The following is a 1,967-nucleotide window of genomic DNA, read 5'->3' on the forward strand; positions in this document are numbered from 1 at the left end:
TGACATACCTATGACCACTTTGATTGATGCAAATACCTTCTCATCATTGGGCGGGCGAGTGGCGTAGCCATCCATCACAAGCACAACCGTTTGTATCGTCGAATTCACACGTTGCGCATAGATGGGGCAGTTCACAGCTGCAATGGGACGAGATAACACAGATGAAGGTAAACACGCAATGGCAAGGCTGACCCATGGCCTATGTACCACTTCTTTCTACGTCTGTTCAACTGACACGTGCACACAACTCAATTCAACGCATATGGCCTATGTACCACTTCTTATTACGTCTGTTCAATTGACACACGCACACAACTCAATTCAACGTCTAGGGCCTATGTACCACCTCTTATTACGTCTGTTCAACTGACACACGCACACGACTCAATTCAACGTATATGGCCTATGTACCAATTATTATGACGTCTGTTCAACTGACACATGCACACAACTCAATTCAACGTATATGGCCTATGTACCACTTCTGATGACGTCTGCACATGCACACAGCTTGTTTGAATGCACATGCCCCATATCACATACCCTAGACCCTAAACCCAAAACCCATAGCTTACCCGGGGGGTCCTTTGTTCTTTCGTCGTCCGTGTGGTTTTCCTCTGCGCTGCTGGTGTCCACGTGCGGTAAACCTGGTTCAGGCGCCGAATCGGTTACGCACAAGGTGGCTGTACTGTGTGTGTCCACACCCTCTAGGGTTTCTGAGTCCACTGGGTTTTCTGGGGAGGTGACGGTGCGTTTGTGTCGCAGGCAAAACTTATTAAGACGCGGCCCATGGAGTCAATCAATGCGCATGGCACTAACACAGAAGGGTTTAGGGTTCTAGACTGAAACTCTAAAACCCTAAACGGCAACGGCTGGTACGGTTACAGCCGGTGGTTGAGTAGGTGTAGCGCACCTTGGAGAAATGTTTTAGGGTTTCGGAGTTATTCAAATTCCAGCGCCTTGCGACTTGTTTGGCATTTTAGGGTTTTAGCGTTTGGTGTAGTATGGTGACTCTGGAATGAACACTCACGTTGAGTGGAGTGGCATGACCTCTCTAGCGAGTTATGAGGCAAGCCACATACGCAGGCCATTCATAGGGTTTAAGATTTAGGGTTTATAGTGATACCAACCACAAACATAGCTATAATCCACACCAACGGAGAAGGACAAGGACCACTCCAGTGCAAGCAACGACACACAGCCAATGCGTTCAAAGGACATGCGGAGGGTATAGGGCTGGAGTATTGATAGATATGATTAACTAGATTGATAGATTGCATGATAGATATTCATAATTAGATTGATAGATTGCATGATAGATATTAATAGCTAGATTGATGTATTGCAATATGATGTAAACGAGACGCGTAGTAAAAGGTCACTGAGACACATATTAATGAAAGGCCACTGAGAGGCTTTCAGGGTTTAGGGTTTACTTGCACACACCTGACACATCCAGTAGTGCCGTGATGAAGAGATCGACTACGCCAGGCCATTGGCGTTCAGACTGTTGCACGGCATCAGTCACCACACGCACAGCTGTGGCTGAGGTGGGATCACTCGCACTTATCTGCGGCAATAGGGTGTGACCAAACAGTGTTATGTAGAGATAAACACATGTATAGTGTTATGTAGGCATAAACACATGTACAATGTTAAGTAGACATGCACACTCGCACAGCAACTCCATCGTGCGTGTTTTATAGCCGAGGAATGCCGGTATCACACAGGAACCTACTGCAATGGCAATTGAGTATTTTATATTATTACAAATGGGGCAATGCTAGGAAGAACACGCCGAGTGTGCATGCTTTAAAGTTAATTTTTACATAAAAGTACTACAGACACAGGACTATAAGCGAGATGCTAGGAAGAACACGCTGAGTGTGCATGCTTTAAAGTTAATTTTTACACAAAAGTACTACAGACACAGGACTATAAGCGAGATGTGGAAAGTATTAGCACAT

At 45.6% G+C, this 1,967-nt stretch overlaps 1 protein-coding gene across 1 annotated transcript in view; it reads right to left on the reverse strand.

Annotated features, from left to right (window-relative positions):
* SARC_11435 (hypothetical protein) overlaps positions 1–1,581 on the reverse strand; it is a gene marked incomplete at its 5' end in the record, with an annotated part of 5,228 nt that extends 3,647 nt beyond the window's left edge. The window contains 3 exons of the mRNA XM_014294481.1: positions 9–137; positions 576–734; positions 1,447–1,581. Of these exons, the coding sequence (XP_014149956.1) occupies positions 9–137; positions 576–734; positions 1,447–1,581 (423 nt within the window). The remainder of the gene's footprint in view (positions 1–8; positions 138–575; positions 735–1,446) is intronic.
* Positions 1,582–1,967: the final 386 nt, after the last annotated feature.

The sequence above is a fragment of the Sphaeroforma arctica genome (genome assembly GCF_001186125.1).
Source record: "Sphaeroforma arctica JP610 unplaced genomic scaffold supercont1.1686, whole genome shotgun sequence".
NCBI lineage: Eukaryota > Ichthyosporea > Ichthyophonida > Sphaeroforma > Sphaeroforma arctica.